At 41.0% G+C, this 17,630-nt stretch overlaps 1 protein-coding gene and 1 long non-coding RNA gene across 2 annotated transcripts in view; both read left to right on the top strand.

Annotated features, from left to right (window-relative positions):
- Positions 1–22: 22 nt before the first annotated feature.
- LOC111940746 (uncharacterized) lies at positions 23–10,380 on the top strand. The gene is made up of 4 exons (XR_002869655.2): positions 23–934; positions 1,068–1,277; positions 3,778–3,851; positions 10,179–10,380. It is a non-coding gene; the product is annotated as an uncharacterized LOC111940746 (long non-coding RNA).
- Positions 10,381–12,875: 2,495 nt separating this feature from the next.
- Positions 12,876–17,630, top strand: part of LOC111940754 (uncharacterized) — a 32,405-nt gene continuing 27,650 nt past the window's right edge. Inside the window, exon 1 of the mRNA XM_086866628.1 lies at positions 12,876–13,144. Coding sequence (XP_086722754.1) covers positions 12,965–13,144 — 180 coding nt within the window. The 5' untranslated portion in view covers positions 12,876–12,964. The remainder of the gene's footprint in view (positions 13,145–17,630) is intronic.

The raw sequence follows: 17,630 nt of genomic DNA, 5'->3' as shown, positions 1-17,630 counted from the left end.
GCGTCACGCGACCTCGCGACATGTTGCGTCCGTGGCGTCATGAGGCAGGGGCAGGGCCGCGGTCGGGATTGGGAATAGAGGGGTGGCGTGAGGGAGGGAGGGGGAGTCCTGGCAGCTGTGGGGGCGGCACGGCTCCGCCTCGCTGGGATAAAGCTGCTCTGCTCATGCCTGTCCGGCAGTGTCGCTTTGTACTGATCGCAGAGAGTCACAGAATCAGCTGAATTGAAAGGGGCACATCAGGATTATTGAGTCTCAACTCCTGGTCCTGCATAGGACATCTCAAGAGTTGCATGATGCCTGGAAGCATTGTAAACGCTTCTCGCACTTCGTCAGCCTGGTGCTGTGACCACTGTCCTGGGGGGCCTGTTCCAGTACCCAAACACCGTCAGAAAAGGAAAGAACCTTTACGCGATAACCTAAACCTCCCTGACACAACTTCAGGCCATTCCCTTGGGTCCTGTCACTGATCACCCCAGAGGAGAGATCAGGGCCTGCCCCTCATCTTCCCTTTACAACAGAGAAGTTGCAGACCCCAGTGGGGTCTCCCCTCAGTCTCCTCCAGGCTGAACAGACAAAAAGCCCTCAGTCACTCCTCATATGGCTTCACCTCAAGGCCCTTCACCATCTCTGTGTCCCTTCTTTGGACACTCCAGTAGTTCTAGATCTTTTTTACTTTGTGGTCTCCCAAACTGCCCTCAGCACTGGACCTGAGGCTGCCCCAGCCCAGAGCAGAGTGGGACACTCCCCTCTTGCCCAGCTGGTGATGCTAGGACTGATACCCCCAGGATATGGTTGGCCCCACAGGATGCCAGGCTACTGTTGACTGATGTCCAACTTACGCTCAACCAGGACCTCCTGCAGCAGTTTCCATGGTGCTGCTCTCCAGCTTCTCATTCCCCAATCCCTCTGGACATCCAGGGTCACCCCATCCGAGGTGCAGCACTTTTCTCTATTGAACTCCACACAGTTGGTGATTGCCCAGCTCTCTGATTCATCAAGGTCTCTCTGCAGGGCCTCCCTGCCTCTGAGGGAGTCAACAGCTCTTCCCTGTCTTGTATTGTCTGCAGGTTTGCTGAGTCTCCCAGTCCTGTGTGCAGGTTGGTTATGAAGATGTTGAAGAGCACAGGGCCGAAGATGAAAACCTGTGGAACCCTACTAGTGACAGGTCACCAGTTTGACAGCACCCCAGTCACTGTAACCCTTTGTGCCCAACCCGTGAACAGTTGCTCACTCATCATATGGCATGTTTATCCAGGTGTTCAGGAGATCAATTACTTGTAAGTAGAATGGCCTTATTATGGTTTAGGACCCAATGTGCTTCACTGTCAGGACTTAGAGGAAGGTTCAATGCTCAGACCTAGGGGGAGTTGACAAAAACCTAGGGGAGGTTGACAAAGCCTGGAAGAAGAATGTACTATTGCAAAATGTGGAAAATGTAAAACAAATTCAGGAAGTGATGTTCTTTAATGTATTACATTTTTATACTTCCAACAAAAAATATTTAATCCCTGAAACAGTTGTAAGTGATGTCCAGGTGTTAGAAAAACAAACTACTTGTTGGCAGAATTGCCTTATTAAGGCTTGGCAGGCTTCAATGATCTCAGACCTAGGGGAGATCTGAGCTTGGGGAGAAGGATCTACCACTGATGGTAGACGTAAAGAATGCAGAATTTACAAGCCACAAGGACATCTGGCCAAATCCCCGAGAAAAGGAAGAAACTAAGAGAGGAACTCAGCAATTGTGCTGAATCAGGTATGACTGTGTAAAAAAAATAATTCCAGCAGCAGGAGATGCAACCATTGACCCAAAAGAAAAGAAAGACTGAGTATGCAGAATAATTAACATAAGAAGTGAGGGACTCTCTTAACCTATAGAAGATAGACTACTGATTAATAAAAGAACTATGCCATTTATAGCCAATGAACATTAATTCTTATTTTTGCTAAAATGTATAATAGGAAAAAGTTCTGGTAGTTGTGGTGCTGGCTTTGTGGATTTGCCACCAAGCCCCTGTTGCTGCACATGTCTGTAAATAAAATATCTCCATTCTGTGCATGGATTGGCCTTCTTCACACCAGGTGCAAAAACATATTTGGGGACAAGAGGGCTTCTTTACAGTGGCCATATAAGGGTTTATACTGGGCTGCAGCTTTCCAGGGTCCTGTGGATTTGCTGTTCAGCTGAAGCATGTCCTGCAAGTGCTGTTGGTGGGGCAGGAGCAGAGAAGGAAGATTCCCTGGGTCAGCATCCCCAGGTGGCTGTTAGCTGTGGCTGTTGTCACAGCACCTGAAAGTGAAAACAATATGTTTGTCCAGCCACAGAGGGCTTAAGGTGGTGCAGAGCATGGTGAGTGATTCATTGAGGTGAGAATGCCCAAGACACTCCTGCTCCTTCTGTCAGCAGTGCTTACAACACAACTCACCAAGGTGGTAAGGAAGCGTTGAAGTTCCGCTTTGCTCTGTAAAGCAGCAAGCAGACCAGACTCTTCGTCGGAAAAGGCGCCTATAGTCAGCCCACAGCTGAAGCAAACTTCAAAAGTGTGTGTAAGTGCTTGTTTCCTGCACTGTTCACTGGGCATCATTCAGTCCAGCAAACACATTGGACAATGTCCACATTAAAAGTGAAAACTCTTGTAAGGACAGAAAGATTAATCGGTTAAAATGCAGATTATTAGATTATTAAAATGTAGATTGGGAGGAAAATACATCTTTTTTGTGTGTTAATATGTAGTTCATTTTGGCCAATGCTGTCTCCCAAAATGAATGTTTTGGACATAGTTTTGTTTTCAATACAGTGCTTTACACCAGACCTTTTGCACTGTCCCTAGTTCCCTTTGCAATTTAAAACTCTTGGTCATTTTTCCCAAATTGAAAATGGGTCTCTAAACAAAGGTCGTGCTAGCACACGCAAAACAAAAAATGAAGATATTTTACATGCAATTCTTGAAATCTTACAATGCAGAATCAAAAGGGAAGCTTTGAGTTGAAAGCGTAATGACAATACAGGAATGTACTTCGCTCATCTTCCTTCAGATTGCTATCTATTATATTTCCCTGAGTGAAAAGATGTACATATGACCAGTCCCTGGCTGCTTTCTCCATTCTTCCTTGCCCTGTTACACTCCTTGAAGTCCAGCATTTTCATGCCTTTGAGCATGACATTCCTTCCCATAGTGGTTTTAACTATTTCTAGTTTAAAACACCAGTGTAAGTTTGTTCATATTTAAAGAGGGAAATTTCTTTTTCTTGAAGGAGAGAATGACAAGTTTGCATTGGAAAACAATAATGTTTTCAATAAAACCTTATTTGTAGGAATGTTTTGTGTTTCCATTAACTGGGTGGATTTGAACAGAAAGCTGAATTTTTAAAAGCTTCTCTGGGCACTCATACATCAAGTTCCTTAAGTTCAGAAGATCTGTTAGCTTTCTGCAAAGTAGTCTTATAGATTATAGATACTCTGTAGTATCATATTCAACATTCATTTTATTATCTGAGCCAACAGGGTGCTGTCAGGGCTTTTAGACTTGTTCTTGCTCACAGTGAGGTATTTCCATACCTTCTGGGCTTCCCAGCTGTGCAGAGCAGTGTCAGTCAAGCATGTGAGATAACTGATGTGGTGCTGAATATGTTTTCTGTCTTACATTCCTTCATGAGTTACAGCAATACCTACAATCCCACCAGCTTGTGCTTGTGTGAGAAAAGTGCTGTGAGGACATAAATGTTAAATTTTGCTAACTACTAATACTACAGCTGAGCTTTTGCTGCTCCCTCCTGCAGGTCTCTCTGGCCCATGTCTGTGCAGCACCTCCTGAACCACTCCCAAATTATACCAGAGTTGTGTCATGCTTGAGGTATGTAGTATTCCTGTGGAGCAACATCTGTTTCTCTTGTTACATAACACCTTGCATGGGTGTATTTTGATTATAATAATGGGTAAGACCCACAAACACTGTCAAAAAGCCCCAAATACCTCTGTCCCCCAACTGGAAAGTAACTAGATAATTCTCTTTTAGGAAACATCTACATTCACCTCCATGAAGAGGAATGCTTGTCTTAGAATGCCTGATATTTCATATTAGAAATCCTGTTGTTTGGAAAAATGGGAGACTAACAACTGGCATTTAATTTTAGTTTACCAGTGCCTGAAAATGGTTTTGATCACTGGAGATGCTCCTCTGTAGAACGTATAACATTCTTGCCTGGTTTTCAGACACAAGGAACTGTACCCATTTAATCCTAATGTCTTGCAAATCAGCAAAATGTCTGCAGTTTACCAAACATATTGGACCAAATTCTGCTTTTGTAGGGAAGGGTATAGAACCACTGATACATAATGTGTTCACTCATATGTGGCACTCAGCAGGCCAGTTCTAATGCAGAACAGTACCCAAAGTATTTAACTTAGCTAAGGATGAAACCTTAGCTCCAGCTGTTGGAAGAAGAGCAAATGGCATACCGCTACCTCATTAAAGTTTTTCTGACCAATTTACTTCTCTTAAATTTAAATGCATTTAGTGCTCTTTCCAGATAAAAAAGATGTCCCTGGCAAGTATTATATGATTCTAAAGCTCAACAGGCTGCCATTAATAATAACGTGTTTGATATTCTCAAAGTTAAATATAATGTGAACTTGTGTTACACAGAGAACTCTAAAAAACCCACCATATTTTGTCCTGCCAAGACTGCTCTCTGCTGGTTGACCTGGCTTGATCATATGGAGATGCAGTATCTCCATTTAAAATTACATTGATACAGCCCTTCAGAATCAAATATGGATTTTGGAAATGAAAAAGCAAATCAAGATACATCTTACCAGGCTTATTGTTTTCTCACTGTTTTTTACCAAGTAACTAATAATTACAAATAAATTGAAAAGCTGGGATTTTTCTCCTAGTTTTCTGCCTCATTAGCAGCTTACTTCTTTCTACAAACATTAACTAAGGCTTGTGCAATTAGTCATCAGATAATTCCAATGCAGAAGGGTGGAGATAATGTCACCTGGTGTCCTTTATTCTTTGGGGTATCTGCATCTCTTTGGCTTATGGGTTGGCAAGAACCATTAGACAAGAAGACACATTTCAAGAAGGAAAATGTTAACTATTGCTATTTATCAGTATTGCTTAGTACTTTTGAGGAAAAAGCAACATTTTCTTACTAGATTTCTTAACTATTTATTTTATGGTGAATAAAACACACTGAGTGTGTCAGTGGGGGTGTGATTACCAAGGTAGACCAATAATGTTTATTCTGAGCCTGAGTCTTTTTTAGCAGTTATGAAAAGTAGCTGCAATCTTTATGCCAATATGTGTTCTGTAGTACAATTTTATTTTGACACACCACTAATTAATTTTGTGGTTTTTTTTTTAGATTTGTGAATCTGTAGGAGAGTGATATGATTGGTTGATTGACCAATTGATCTATTCCTAGAGCTGTGCTTAATTTGATCATGGGAAGTGTGTTTATCATTACTCTCTTCTGATTTCTCAGTTTTCCTTTCTTTCCTTTGTTACTGTGCTCACTGTTACCAGGACATTCCTCTCAATCTACTGTCAACTGGTGCAGGGGATCTGAGCAATTTCAAGCAGTGAAAAATACTCATAACTGAGAATGCAGTTCAAAATGTTATTGGGTTTTTGGTTTTTTTCACATATTAACTTAAATTGCTTTTAACTGTGAAAGGTAGAAATCCCTCCACATATGTCAGAGTACTGTAAATTTGGGGCCTTTTCACAGGCATCAAATTTTGTGTTAAAATTCAGAGTTTCTAGACCCATGCTTTCTGTGTTCCACAAAACACATGAGCTGTATAGCACCTTATTCTACAATGCAGTGCAGACCCAATGACTGGATGGTTGAAGCTGTCAGGGATCTCAGTGTCATCTGATCTGGATAAGGTTCCTGTCACCCCCTTTTTTCAACCTATCTGGATCCTTCTGGACAGCACCATGACCCTCTGGTGTATCTGCCCCACCTCACAGTTTGGTGGCATCTGCAGATCTGCTGAGTGTGCAGATGCACCTTTATCCAGAGTGTTAATGAACATGTGGAAGAGCTTCAAAGCCAATATTGACCCCATTGTCACACTGCTCCAACCAGACTTTGTGCCACTGACCACTACCTCCCTCACTATCTGGTATGTCAACAACTTCTGTATGAGGATCTTGTGAGAAATCCTGCAATTCCTTTTCTTCTGCAGCTGTCTTCTAAGATTTTTTCCCCCACCTTTCTAACTATCCAATCTAGTCTCTCTGTCAAGAAAATGAAATACAAGTATCTGGGTTTGCAACTCAGGTGTAAGTATATTGAGAGACCGCCAGCTTATTCACCACCTTTCACAGAAGCAAAAGTGAACACCGTTTATTTCTATCTTTAGCACACCTTTTATAGGGTTCTACAGGGTCTGCGGGCTAAGCAAGTTACCACTGGCTAACACACACAGGTTTACATTTTTTCTCTTATACACAAGGATATTGTTTTGCTTTACTCTCTCTTCTGCAGAAAGGCTTCAAGGACTTTAGCCTTTAATATCACTACTTATTTCAAAGACTGGTTTGTGCAGACAGGCCTTTACTAATATATAAAATATATCAACATAAGTAGAACAGTTGAAAGTTGAACTTAGAGAAAAGTTTCCCTGGAACATGTGCCCTGAAAAAATAGTTGGAAGGTACTGGAAAGAGCATTCTGCAAGTGGTACATGAGGACTGATAAAACTGATTAACTAAAACAATTTTGTTTCGAAAGTTTCTACTGGCTCACCTGTAATTATATGGCCCAGAAGATTTCTTGGTAAATGGCAGACTAGTCAAAGTGTTTTGCTCTTAACCACTCTTGGTGTATTCCGTCAGACTAGCATAGCATTTCAGCTGGCAGGACAATTGCTAGAGGAGTCTGACATTAGAAAATTCAGCCAGTGAAATCCTGAGGGGCTATTCCTTGCTAAAAATACGCATAGGTATTGTTCACCTGCAAACTCTCACTAGCCACTAAATCTAACTGACTACATCTTTGGTAGGAGGCTGTTTCAAATCCAGCATGGGCAATTTTTTTTTTCCATACAGATATGTCACCAGCATGAAGAAAACAAATAACTTTGTTTTTCTATTGGGCAGTTAAAAAGTGAGCCACAACAAAAGCAAAACAAACCAACCAAACAAAATAGCCTCCAAACTTTGTGGAAAACCTCTAATATTTTTCGTGTCTGATTTTCAACCATCTATTTAACTTTGGCCGGATTAGGTGAGCATACAATATGATGCCTTTTAATGAGAGTGTGATAGAAAGCAAGTCTTTATTTTCTACAGTTGGCTCACAGAAAACGAAGAAATGGCATTAGGATTTCATGTTAGTTTGCTTAATATGAGCTGTATTAAATCAGCTAGTTTGACCATTCCCAGTAAATGCCAAAGAATCCCAAAAGGCTGGATTCTTAGCACTCATGCATATTGCCAAATGCAACTTTCCAGATGGTGAGAAGTGTAACTAATAATATTGCATGCTTCACTTATGTAGCACTGATAGGGTTTGTCTCAGTTTGTGAATGAGCCAGACTAGAATTCAGCTCACTTCTCACATAATCATTCAAACTAAAGTATTTAACTGAGAAATAGGAATGCAGTAAGAATTCACTGTCTTAGGCAGATCTGAGTCAAGGGAACAGTCTGGAAGAGAGAATGGGCCATCACCCCTCTGGTGAGACCTCACCTAGCTGGCACAATTTCTTTCCATGGTATCGAGTTGTTGCAGGAATTCACTGGATTGCAGGTCCGTGCGGTTGAAAGCTGCAATGTTCTTTAGGGGAGAAGGGGTGATGGTCTGGAGCACAGCTTAGATTAGATAGTATTCCAAAAGCAATCGCTTCACAGACCAGCAGTTGTACCGCTTTTTCATAAGTGCATTTTGCGGTTAAGCCACAAGATGGCAGGAAAACAAAATAAATATTATTTTATGAAGCAGCTGCACTTGAAAGTTGTGTCTAAAACCAAATATGATCGAGAAGAGGACAAATTTTGCTTCTGAAGGTGTTGCTAAAATCTTATAAAGTTTTAAAATATGCTAGATATCCCTTTAATTAATGTTATCTAACTGTGATTTACACTAAACCATCTTTTTCTTACCTGCTGCTTTATGGGTCTGGACAAATGTCTGATTTTTTGCCTATAAGCAGGAAGTAAAAAAGCTGCTTATTTCAGTTTTGGTTCCCAGTGTAATATGGTGTGTAACGAAATTAAATTCAGAATAAGGTCTATTTGTGTCTGAAAGGAGAACCATTATTTCTCTGAACAGCGATTAATCTTTGGTTTCTCTATCTTATGTAGATACTCTCATTCTCTCCGTGCAAAAATAATCTACTTTCACATAATTCTCAAAGCAGACTGCAAATCCAGATAGGGGAGTCAAATGATGAGTTGATTCTTCTTGATTTGAAGAGTAAAAGGCATAGTGCCTTAAAATAATCTATGTGCTTTATCTGCCTGTGTCATTTGATATTAAGAATGTACTATAACTTTTTCTGTGAAAGAATTTCAAATGACTGGATTCTTTTCCTCTCCTGCCATATCCTGTCAGTGGAATTTTAAAGAGAGTGGCTTCTAAAATATCTTAGCTCCTTTTTTCGAAAGCAGTGGTCACAATGTCATTGTTAGTACTGCGTAAGTAGAAATAGTAGCTGTACATGGCAATAGTGTCTGTAAGAGTTGTGTACATGGAGTCTTATGAGCAATTCTCAGTTGTTTGGGTATTCTTGTCCAGCAAACACTCTTAAATGTCCTGTGATGCTGATTGCAACCCAGAGAATACATTGTCTTCCATATTCAAAAATGTTCAGTTTTAATGTTTTCCTGACTGTAGCAAGCTCCTGTAGTAAAAAACCTATATCCAATGATAGAGTTTTAACCTCTTGCCTTATCTGGATTCCTGGATGCACTTGTCTGTGGCCTCTCTGCAGTCAGGAGGCTGTTCACCAAAATGCCTTTATAAGTAGTACTGCTTATCTCCAAAAAAGTTGTTGAACTTGTTTTGGACAGGCTTCAATGACACCCTCAATGGCTTTCTGTAGTTTCATCTGTTTGGGAGCTTGCCTCTTTCCATCCTTACTGTTGTCATTTATTGCTTCAAACATGGGCATCTTTTTCTTTTCCAAGAGGCAGCCCTGGGGATGTGCCAATGACAGAGGTCTCTGCTGAGCTGGTCAAAGAGGGCACCATTCTGCAATAGCTGTGCCTTGGCCAAGGGTCAAAAGCACAGATTATTGGCCATGAAGCAGTGTACAGAACTTTATCACGGACAAGAAATGAGGAGTAGTTCATGGCTTTGCCATGAAGTTAAACAGTCAAAGTTCACCTGTGCACATGTATTTTCCCTGCTAATTAAATGGAAAAAAGTATAACTGTAAAATTGCCATGTTGGTAACTCCTGGTTTCTACATACAATACACTTATTTGTGAGAACTACTGATCTCACATTTTCTGGTACTGAAATATTGGTTTATGATAAATTAATAGCTGTCCCTAAAGCAATTTTGACCCCTGGGAGGCTCAGGCAGCAACCCTAAAGCAATGTTTTCATTTGATGCAGTCATTTAGTTATATTTTCTGTGAATTTTCCATGCTTGTGCTGCTATGATGGAGTATTATCAGCAAGGTGTAGCTGTTGGATATATCCTTGTTCTAATTCATTGTCTCAGTCATGGTGAAGAATTCCCAATTTGAAGTAATAAGTACCAAAAGTGACTTCTTTGTGTCAATCATAAAATCTGTCAAGTTTACAAACATTCCTTGAAAGGACGTACTGCTCAGGTCACAGACAGAAGATGACATTCAGGTTTAGAAAACCAGATCTTTTATTACAGCAATGAGAAAAAAAAAATAGAATTTTGAGATTACGGATCTTTGAAAGGTGGATGCTGGATCACAGCAAGGGCTCTGTACTATATATTAAGATGCCATGATGTTGCACTTTGCATGGGAGAACACACAGCAATAATTACCAATCTTTGTTTAGAAGGCTAATGTTTAATGTGTTTTTAGAATCCTGCTGCACTGAAAACTTCTTGCCACCTCTCCATTGTTTTCCAACATTGGGATTGTTACAGTAACACAGCGTGTTGTGATTTCTGCAACCACAGTTTTAAAATCTTAGTCTCTGCTGTGCTTCCTTTTTTCTGCCTTCACCCAAAGATTGACAGCAGGAGCTGAGTGATGCAGACAAAGAGTGAAGCTGAAGCTGAATTTTCTCCTGGTGGCCTTACACCAGTAGTAGAGTTGTGCCAGCCTCGCTCTGCCCACTGAAGCTGCTCACTACTTCAGCTGCTGTAGTTTTGAAGAAATCATGAGAAAGGAAAGGAAAAAGAAAAAAAGAGAGAGAAAGAACCAATGACAGGTAAACACCAGATCCCTTTTTCCTGTGGGTTTTTCTTTTAATTATTTAATTTACCATGCTCCTTGGCAGTACTGTATGTAGGCTTTTGTGCTAAACTACCCTCCTTATCATTCATATAAAACAGAAACTACTTAGAATACTTCCAGGCTAACAACTTGGAGCTTTTAAGATCTTAAAGTATGTTTGGCAACTTTTCAGTGAACTAAGATGCATTTATCTTGGATGTCTGAGCTATTTCCATTCAGAAAATGGCATTAAGAGTTGTAAATAAGCCTTTTTGCCTAATGAACAGAACATGACATCATTGTTTTAACACACAATCTGTCTTAATCAGCTAGTTATATGGACAAAATAAATGCCTCAGTTTTCTCAGACAGTCCAAAACAGACTTGATATCTTGAATTAAATATTCATCCTGGTTATAAGTGTAATATTGGGAGTATTAAGTAAGTAGACTAACGTAAAGTAGCATGGTTCTGGTTGAGGCTTGCAGTCACAGACAGGAAATATGAAATATTTTTCAGTTGTGAAAGTAGCAGAAGACTGAACCTGATAGTCTTAAAAGCCTTCTTTGGCTTCTTAAAAGCCTATGATCTCTTGTTTTCTTAGTTTTAGTGAGAGCAAGTGGTATAAATAAAACAGTTATTCCTCTGCACCATGGAGGCATGTCGTTGTCTTTTCAGATGATTCTTATTACAACGTGCTCCAGGGTTTGATGTGAGAGGAGAATAACAGTATGGACAACAAAATTCAGAACGCAGCTTAAAACTCATTGCATGCAATTGTCAGGATTTTTTTTTTATATAGATGGACTCCTTAAAGCAGCCTTAGATGAGACAAAGATGAAGAGTAAATAATTTTTAGAAAAGAATTAATTTCCTGGATGAAGAACACATTTTTCCTGGGATGGGATCCTGAAATGTCACCACAAAAAAAACCAAAACCAAACCAAAAAACCCCCCAAACAAACAAACAAACAAACAAGCCAAAAACCAAAAGCCAAAACCAAAAAAACCACAAACAAAAAACCCAACAAACAAAACCCCCCACTCTTCTGGGGGCTAGGGCACTCTTCTAACACATAGCAAAGAATTGATGAGGAAAGTATGCAAATTAGCAGCTTTATGTAGAAGCAAAACAAGGTTAGAGTTCAAGTAAACTATACTTGTAGCCAGCTACAAGTAGGAGGCTGATGATTTGAGGCGGGTAGTTCAGCTGATAAAAGGATGTAATTCTGTAGGGTAGTAACAAAGGCTGCACAACAGGGGTCAGAGAGTGACTGTGTGGTTTCAAATAGTAAAACTTTTAAGGGGCTTCAGTCACATCAACTGCCTGTGTGTACAGCAAGGAGGAACTTGAATAAAGCCCTATTCAGAGTTCAAGGAGCTTTAATATGTTTGAAGGATGCTCTGACACAAGCTTTTATGCAGTGCTCTGGAAATAAGAGGCTGAAATTGGGTCAAGAGAGCAATATTCTTCACAGCACAGTATTTTAAATTGCAAGATGCATTAGAAGGTCTAACTGACCTCTTCTCTGTGTAAGAGGTCCGGAAAAATAAACTGTGTTAATGCATGTTTTTCATAGAAAATGGCCGTATTTTTATGGCAGAAAATTGTCAGATAGACAGCCTAGGGAGAAGCAATTTACATTAGCTTCTCAATTAATTCTGATTAAAGTGGAAAGAAGTAGGTATTCATAGACTACATATACCATAACTGTGATGTGGATACATATATTCTCTTCTAATGATAAATCTTGCCCGGTGGGTCAGTATCATATAGCTTAGTGGCTTCATCTTGCTATATCAGAAAATTTTAAAAGTTGTCTATACATTTTTCTTAAATACAAGCCAGAGGTGTATTTATTTTTAATAAAACAAACTCACTTATTTTATTGGGAAAAAGTTTATTATTTATTGTCATTTATTTTGGGGGTAATATTGGACATTTTATGTATGCAGTAGTGGCTGACAAAGTTTTTGAGTGGTGTTAAATAGTTTAAGGTAAAAACTGGTTTAAATTTTCTATGACTACAGCTGTGAAATAATGGCAAAGAAAATAAGACAGTAATAACGCTCATGGGTTTATTTCGAGTGAAAAGCAGCAAAACAATAACAATTTTAACAATCTGCAACAAACAAACAAAACAACTTTCCTCGGAAACAACACCAAAAGTTTTACTTGTTGAAATGTTTAACTGGGCACTTCATGTCAGAAAACTTTTACAATGTTATCTGTACCTGTAGGATATTAGTTTTGTCATTTAGGTTAACATTAATCAAGAGCATGCCAAAAGCCTGCGCTGAAACGTGACTAAATTCTGTTTTCTAGAGAAACGGTTTGGAATTCTGGAAACTCTTTCTGATAGATACAGAATTTACATATTTCTTTCTTTATTTTAACAAAGTACAGTAAGCATCGATAACATTATAACTGTCCCGTATTACTTTTCTGATTTTCACACTTCTTCTCTCTGCATCTTCTGGAGCGGGACAGCCTCCGGTTCCTTCTCTTTCCCCTTCTCTCCCCGTCATCCCATAGCTTGTCTGCATGGAAGATCCGTGTTTGCTCAAGGAATCGCAGCATGTGGCGAGTGGAGAGGGCCAGCATCAGGAGCATCGCGCCTCGAGGCCGGGCAGCGGCGGGGCAGCAGCAGCGGCGGGCGGCGGGCGGCAGCGGGGCAGCAGCAGGCACGGCACGGGCACGGCACGGGCACGACACCGGCGGGGCAGCGGCAGCAGCGGCGGGGCAGCAGCGAGCTGAGGTAGTACTCAGGGCTCCAGGCTAGGGGCTGGGCGCTGCGGTGCGGTTCATAATCCCTTATATACAGCATGGCCCCTCCCACAGTCTGATCGTCCGGAGGAATCATTGGGTCGTCTGGAGGAGTTCATCCTGGCGACAGTGCCTCCCCCTCGCCCTGAGGGGGGCTCGAAGGGGGAAATCATCCTAGCGACAGAGCCTCTCTGACCTCCTCCTCCTGGCGATCCACGGGTGCTCGCCCTCTCTGGGCACTGTCAAGGCATGTGTGGCTTTTCTAATACTTCAAAATTTAATGTTAGTACACCAATCTTTTAAGCAACAGTTCAGAATAAAATCCAAACTACTTGAGAGGTTTTCATTTTAATATTAAACTTCCCCCTCAAGTCGGGGAAGAACCTTTTCCTGATACCCCTGACACAACTTCAGGCCATTTCCTTGGGTCCTGTTGATGTCTTCTTCTGGGCAACTGGGCACCAGAGAGATGAGATCAGTGCCTGCCCCTCCTTTTCTCCTCAGGGGGAAGCTGCAGACTCCAATAAGGTCTCATTTCAGTCTTGTTCTCACCAGGCTGAACAGACCAAGTGTCCTCAGACACTCCTCATATGGCTTCCCCTTGACATCCTTCACCATTTTCATGGCCTCCTTTGGACATCCCTGATAGCTCATTGTCTTTGTTGTATTGTGGTCTCCCAAACTGGCCCCAGCACTCGAGGTGAGGCCACCCCAGCCCAGAGCAGAGCAGGACAATCTCCTCCCTTGCCCAGCTGGTGATGCTGTGCTTGATGTTCCCAGGACAGATGTCCCTCCTGGCTTCCAGGGCACTTGACTCAGAGCCAACTTGCCACTAACCAAGACCACCAGGTCCTTTCCTGTGGTGCTGCTCTCCAGCCTCTCATTCCCTATTTCTAGCTACATTGTTTGGCAGCTGAATAAAACAGGCACCTCAGGGAGGTGAACAGGGTAAATAGCTCTGAGTTAGGTTCATGCTGACACCTTCTCCAGGTATGCAGGACAACCTTGGTTACATAATCTCAGTTGTATTGTGAGTGCCTGGGACATGGATCCCTTTGGGTCCCAGACACAAAGGGACCCAAAGGGATCCATGGATTCCATGACCATGTCTGTGACATTAAAATGCTCCCTTGTTCACCCCTCCAGTGGAGTGCAGGAAGCCAGTGGCTCATGGAAGGGCCTGGGAAAGTCCTGCTCTGGCTGCTCCCACCAGCCCATCAGAGCCCACCTTGACACAGCCAGGGGAGCACAGGAGCCCAAAGCCAGGTGGGAACTGTGCCCTGTCCAGGCTCTCCCCAGTCTCTCACAGGGAACCCACCACCCCATGGCCCACCTGTGACACCAATTATAATAAAAGGTCAAGGCTGGAGCAGCTTTTGAACTGAGGGGGTTTCTGCCTAGAGGCATAGGATGTGTTAGGGGAAGAGCGTTTTAGGATTGCAGAGGATTTATAATGGGCTGTTTAGGGAAAAACCAAAGATGGGAAAGGAAAAGAATTTAGATGATTTGGGGAGGAACAAGTAGAGGAAAACAGAGGGATAAGATGACAGAAAGGGCTGGTTGTTTTGAAATAATTATGCTTGTCTGTCTTTGCCATGTGCCTAATTAGTGGAGGCTGATCTATCTTCTTATCATATTAATTTCTAACTCTTTTTTTTTTCCCCTGAGTTTAAGGGGGAGCTCTCTCTTGGGAGCCCAGAGGAGTCCCAGTTGCTGGAGAGATGGCAGAGTCTGGGGCAAAGGCAGGTGCTGTGTCTGTGTGAGACCACAAAGTGGTTTTCTCTGTCTGAGAGTTCCTGTACCTCGGGCACTCCTACATCTCATGCCAGCAGCAGAGGAGGCTGGCATCCAGAGACAGCTGCTGGATCCACAACCTCACTGTCCTGCTCAGCCAGACGAGGGAGCAAGATGTTTTTTCTTTGTTTATGTGAGTGCTCTGTGTGCCTGTGCCTGCCGTGCAGCAGGCTGCGATTACCAGTGCACGTGTTGTGCATTTCTGTGCTCTGCGTGCATCTGTCTGAGTTCTTGGTCATCTCTGGATGGTTTTCTGTGTCATTTAAAGCTCAAACCATGTCAAAGGAGAGAAGTTTTGAAGCTCTTGAAAAAAAAAAAAGCTCTTTTCTGCAGAAAGTGTCTGGCAACATGACAGATGGCAGTTTAAAATAGTTGTAGAGAAATTGAAAGGGGTTTAGCATTTAAAGGCACCTAGCAAATTGAGTTTACTATCCCACATTATTTAGCCTTTCAATAATGAAATTCACACTTCACACAGGCCAGCAGGTGAAATTTTATCAATTCATTTTAATAGGAAGTATGGGGGATTGATAACTGATTTTTTAATGATCTTTTTCTTTTCCGTATTGCCATTACTCTTTTCTTCAATTATTTCTTTTATGCTCATTTTATTTCTGGCACTTGCTCTTGGTGGTTTTTTCCTTTGACTTTAGGTTGATTGTGGTTTTATTTATTTTTTTTCCCCCGGTGCTGCTTAATGGAAGAAAAATTATCATTTTTTATTCACTGATCTCCCACAATACTTCTGAATTTCTGTGTTTTGGCGTTTTGGTTTGGTTTTTTTTTTTTCAGAAAGTTGGAGTTACTGTGGGACAAAATCCAGAGTATTTGAGAGACTGATTTCTGCTCAAGATTGAAAGCAAATGAAAAAAATGCAATATCAACATGGGTCTTTTCCTTAGATCTATCAACATGTATAGAAACATGTTTAGGTTTAACAATAATGATTGCATTCTTTTTGAGATAGCCTAAACAACCAGAACAGGAGACTGCAAATATAGAATGTTATTTCACCTCCTGCATAAATTCCTATTATTTTTAGGAGAAAGGAAAAAGAAGTAAAAAAATAATAGGTAACTCATGCCGCAAGGAAAATGTGCCATTTATAGTGTAATGTTCCTTAAATTGCTAAAGCAGCATAGTCTAGTTCTGTACAACATTTATTTACATTTAAGACATCCATAATGATTTTCAGAGTTTCATAATACACTGCAAAGAACATAAGAATGTCTCTTCCAGTGGCCAAGGGCATCTACCTGTAGAAGAATATAACAAGTTAATCACAAATTAGTTTTCACACATGTACTCTCTCACCTTTTGATTATTTGCAAATAGATATTTTTATACAATTTGATTAAATTAATGACTGGTTATGGATTTTTCTCCCATGAATTTGCCTATTCACTTTTAAAACCTGTGTAAAATAATACTATCCAAAAATCTGCCATATGCTGTGAGGAAAAATGCCTGTTTTTGCTTGTGTTCCATCTGCCTTCTGTTACTTTTATGTGATGCACTCCCCAGCTCTGGTTCTGGAACACTGTGATCAGTTAATCCCCATTCAATCTCTCTGTGTACTTGGGCTTTATTGACATCTGTTATGGACCTCATTCAGTTGTCTCTCTTTTTTCAGACTGAAGAGTCTTCACTTAGGAATCTTCACTGAAGAGTCTTCACATAAATATTTGTTGTGCAGAAGGAATTATAGACACCTGGGCCATGTTCATTGCTTTCCTCTTAGACTTTTGCTTTAGTTCTGTGTCCTCTCAGTCAGACCACATAAAACATTTCAGTGCTTCTGCATGGACTAATGCTTCTAACTCTTGGGGGGAAAAAAAAAGGAACTTATTTAGGTTACATATGCTAGATAAGTAGCACATAACTTGCCATATGTTTCAGGTGTCTTAACATTTGTACATAAGGTGAAACCAGGACAACATCCGTACGTGTTAGATCTTGCTAGACTTTGACTGCTGATTTGAGGGAGTGGGGTTTGCTCATTGACAAGTTCTGTTCAGCCAGGAGCTGTTCAGAGACCCCTTCCAGAACTAGAGGTATTGGTTCTGTGCCATTGGTTACTCATAGACAAAGTTTACAAATGGTAAAGTTCTTCTTGAAATGCCCCGAAATGTTTTAGTCAGTTTATTCTGTAACTTCAAGAGAAAAGATGACATATGGTGTTTTCTTTGCCTAACATGGAGGAGTTGTTTGTGCTGGCATGGGGTAAATGATACTTCATTACTTCTCAATGATTTTGTGTGGTTTTGAGTAAGAAAAGAAAAAAAATAGGTGCTTGGTGAGTTTCACTGCTCTCCATTAAAATTTTCTTACTCAGTCATACTGCAGCCATTTCAGTAAATTCCTGGGGAATTTTTGGTCTACATTTTTTCTCTCCTGCCCAAGATAATGACAACAGTAGCATTATGCTTGATATTAAATATGATGCCCTGGCTTAACCCAGACTATTCATTTAGCTTTTACTCTGAAGATGAAATAATTCTGTTGTGACAGGAGCCCTTGCTGTGGTCACAATGAGTTGTGTAATCCATCACCTTGGACAATATTGACACCAGTCTGACTAATAATAAACTGATGCATCCTTCATAACTCAAGACTAGGAATTCTTCTCTGAGGATATTAATGATCCTCTCAGGTTCTTTATGGCATGCCACTTTGTTCTAAAG

Source organism: Cyanistes caeruleus, chromosome Z (genome assembly GCF_971803275.1).
Source record: "Cyanistes caeruleus chromosome Z, bCyaCae1.hap1.1, whole genome shotgun sequence".
NCBI lineage: Eukaryota > Metazoa > Chordata > Aves > Passeriformes > Paridae > Cyanistes > Cyanistes caeruleus.
The sequence above is the reverse complement of the archived record's forward strand: the minus strand, read 5'-3'. Positions and strand labels throughout refer to the sequence as shown.